The 3,984-nt window shown below is 33.1% G+C and overlaps 1 protein-coding gene across 1 annotated transcript; it reads right to left on the reverse strand.

Moving 5' to 3' along the window:
- Positions 1-1,159: 1,159 nt before the first annotated feature.
- On the reverse strand, positions 1,160-2,621 carry LOC112526854 (protein LIFEGUARD 2-like). Its single transcript, XM_025137277.1, has 4 exons — positions 2,390-2,621; positions 2,167-2,280; positions 1,464-1,621; positions 1,160-1,366 (listed from the first exon to the last, which is right to left on the reverse strand). Exons 1-4 carry the CDS (start codon positions 2,619-2,621, stop codon positions 1,160-1,162), a joined length of 711 nt encoding a protein of 236 aa, XP_024993045.1.
- Positions 2,622-3,984: the final 1,363 nt, after the last annotated feature.

Raw genomic sequence — 3,984 nt, forward strand, 5'->3', positions numbered from 1 at the left:
GCCCAATACGGTCCATTAAAGCAAATACGATCAATTAATGTCCAATACGGTTCATTAAGGCCTAATACAGTCAATTAAAGCAAATATGGTCCATTAAAGGCCCAATACGGTCCATTAAAGCAAATACGGTCCATTAATGTCCAATACGGTTCATTAAGGCCTAATACAGTCACCTTGGAAGTATCAATTTGTTTACCTTAAGCAACATAGAAACAAGAATATATGTTGCCTAAGTATATTGAGTTGAATTTTTAATTTTTACCTTAGGCAACATATAAATAGGAATATATGTTGCCTAAGTAAACTTTGTTGGATTTATGTTTTTTTACCTTATACAACATAGTATAAGAATATATGTTGACTAAGTAAATTTTGACGGATTTCAAAAAAAATATGAGTATCCAACATTGAACTAAGGCAACGTAGGCTAATATGTTGCCTAGGATACAAGTAGGCAACATTGAATTATTTATATGTTGCGTTAGGTGACACTTAGGCAACATAGAACCATATGTTGCATTAGAGGAAACTTAGGCAACATATAATAGCCTTTGTTGTCTTAGTGTATCTTAAGCAACATAGGCAATTTACATTTGTTGTCTAAGACAACATTTGGTGTAGTGATTGAGACGCTTAGAGATTGGGGGTGTCTTATAAACTCAATTTTGTTGTATTATTACTTTATGAACCGAACACGATAAAAGATTTGATCATTCAAATTCCCTCGTATTCCGTAAGAATATGGGAGCCAAAGGCCCTCTGGGAATCGTTGTGCCAATCACACGATACATATTAAAAGTACTTCGTTTGTGGGTTTTAATTTGCTTAGATTCTAGAATTCTATGGGAATAAAAATGGGTATGAAAATGACAGAGAATGAAAATGGAAGGCATTTAGGGCATTTATAGTTGTAACCCTAAATTAGTATAGTTCTCTCTGCACCAAGGGGCATTGAATTCTCCTTCAATCTGTCAAGAACATTGTCATACTATATGTATTATACATGTTCTTCAACTCATGAAGTCTTTGAAACGAAGGGATTACACATCAAATAGTTGAAAATCGACACATGTCGTTTACATCGCCCTTAAAACCGCTGGTACCCTCAACCCTAGTTCATGTTCGAATAACGCATTGAGGGCCAAACTCTGCGGCCTCTTTAACCGTCAATGAATCCCAAGATCTGAAGCAATGCAATAAACAGTTGTATCATGTCGATATAGAGCATGGCTGCGGCCATGATGTATTGATCGTAGCTGCAGCGTTTAATCATGTTATCCGTATCGTATATGATGAATCCACAGTATATAAGTGCTATCACAAATGAGATTATCATCCTCACTAAGCTTCCCATTGGGAAAAAGATCTGTTTCACACAACAACAAAAACAACCAATCAATTGTGTTATATGTGTTTTAAACTGAATTATCATCCTCACTTGGCTGAATTTGTGCATAAGATACCTGAATCATGCTGAAAAGCAACACCAAAATGAGTGTGACGAACAAAAATGGCCCAAGGAAGTTGAAGTCATATCCTCTTTTAGCTGCCCAGAAAGTGAAGAGGGTGAGACTGACCACCAACACGGTGGTCAAAATACTAGCCTCCAGTATCACCTTCCCTGTAAAAATAAGTATTTAAACAAGTTTAGGGCTTATAATTATGATACACTACAACAAAATCGGGTTTATAGGACACTCTCAAATTCTAAGTGCTCTAATAGACCTCTTTATAGAACTTAGTTTATAAGACCAAAAAAATAAAGTGTCATATCTAAAGGTGTTGTAATAAGTTTATATGAGGTTTTTTGACGTCATATAAAGTGTCCCATTATCAACTTTATAAGACACTATTTGAAAAATTGTCCTATAAAAACAAGTGTCCTATAAAGACACTTTCTCAAAAGTGTCCTATAAAGTTGCTAATGCGACATTTTGTATTAAAAATGTTCTAAAAAACTTGTTAAGACGCCCTAAAGCGTCATATAAACTTATTACAATACCTTTAATATATGACATTTTATTTTTTTGGTCTTATAAACTAATTTCTATAAAGAGGTCTATTATGACACTTAGAATTTGGGAGTGTCCTGTAAACCCGATTTTGTTGTAGTGATAGTCAATATTTGAATCAAACCGAAAAAAGTATTCGCATCTCTTCACTTACCGTTGGAAAACACACAAGAAACCCCAACCATAATCGAAAACCCAATCGTAAACAAGCCCAACATGATCATATTTACAGGGTGACGCTCCAGAACACATTGCATCACAAGGCCAACTGTGAATTTCACCAAAACAAATAAACAAAAGAGTTGCAGAAGGGTATTGCATATATTAATGGCTTCTTCCAAAAAGAACACAGAAATAGTTTAGAGCGAAATCCTTACTTATCATCGTAAAAATGGCGATGATGATGTAGACGAGAAAACCCGTTCGAGTATGAAAAAACTGGTTAATTCGTGGAGTCACGACTACTATACTGGCCACGAGAACTGTTAAAAGCAATTGTAATGTCAAGATTGAATACACTTTTCGAATGAACCCCCAACGCAGTTGGGGATCTTCGTTTTGTGACGGATAATGCTTCTGGGCTTCGATATCGAATTCCTGCTTCCCCATGATTATATTTCTTGAAATTAATCGGTATTCTGATCTATAATACGTCTGTATGTACAGTATATACGATGATAAATGTTCCTACTGATGATTATGAAAATATATTTATCGAGCAACCACTGTGATTGATGAATGTATGGAATGTTATGACGCTGGATCAACCACAGGAGGTAGAGATAAATATATATTTTCTCTTTTGAGGAAATCAGACAACCAGGGTTCTTGTTCTTGACGAACTTAATATGTTCTTGATGGGTGTAAATATAGAAAGTTTCTGTTAGAACAGTTAATTTATGGTGCGGAAATCATTCTTGAACCGTCACTGATTGTCACGTAGTGAAGATATCACGAACTATGTCCATGGATAAGTTTCTATATTTAGAAGCCATATTTGTCCATTGATAACTTCCTATAATTATAAACGTAATTGCAGGAAATGTAAAAATAATGATGTTAACTACAAGGGTGGTGTCTGATTTGTTTGATCTTGACTTCAAAAGTTAAAAGTACTAGGAGGTTCCAGGTTCAAATCCAAAGAGGAATAAAAATATCTTTGTGGCCATGGAGGTTCAAATGCGGTGACTTTAGACTATCTGCAAAGCAGGTGGTCGTCCTGGAATTAGTCGGCTCGTATAACGGGTTGGATATAAAAAAAATATGATGATGTTTTTAATTAATTTTAGATGGGTTCAAGATTACTTTATTCAAATGAATTTTATTAAAATGTACCCTTCATGAATTGGTTAATTATGGTAACTTTTTTTTTATAACTTTTTAAAATTTAAATCAATACATATGTAATTTTATATGATATTTTTTTATATATAACTACGATTTAATGTAATGATTAATATATATTTACTTCATAATAAGCTCGTTTTACATGTATTCGATTCACAATATGAACATTTTTTGTGTGCTTTTGAAATAAAAAATACACGTAAATTTTTTTTACATCTTCAACTAAGACAAACACATTGTAAAATAAATATATGTTAATCAGTACATTAAATATTATACTTAAATGGAAAAAATCATGTAAAAAACAAAACCTTGAGGTATAAATTCTCATGGATCTCATAAATTTTAGAGTTTTCAAATAATTAAATCCCGTTAAATATTAATGCTTGAAAAGATGTAAAAAAGTACAAATTTATGTATGACAAATATGATGGCACCAGGTAGTATGTTAGAACGGTTAATTATCGGGTTATTAAGAATGTAGAACAAAATTCACTTCTTACCTCTTATTAATTTTTTCAATCAAATTTCGATATTTATAAAGGCTAGAGGTTTACATGTAATCGTAAGTGATGGTCAATAAAATGTAGGGATGGTTATGCAAATGTACTCGGTGCTTATCTAC

Source organism: Cynara cardunculus (genome assembly GCF_001531365.2).
Source record: "Cynara cardunculus var. scolymus isolate 2C chromosome LG 14, CcrdV1, whole genome shotgun sequence".
Taxonomy (NCBI): domain Eukaryota; kingdom Viridiplantae; phylum Streptophyta; class Magnoliopsida; order Asterales; family Asteraceae; genus Cynara; species Cynara cardunculus.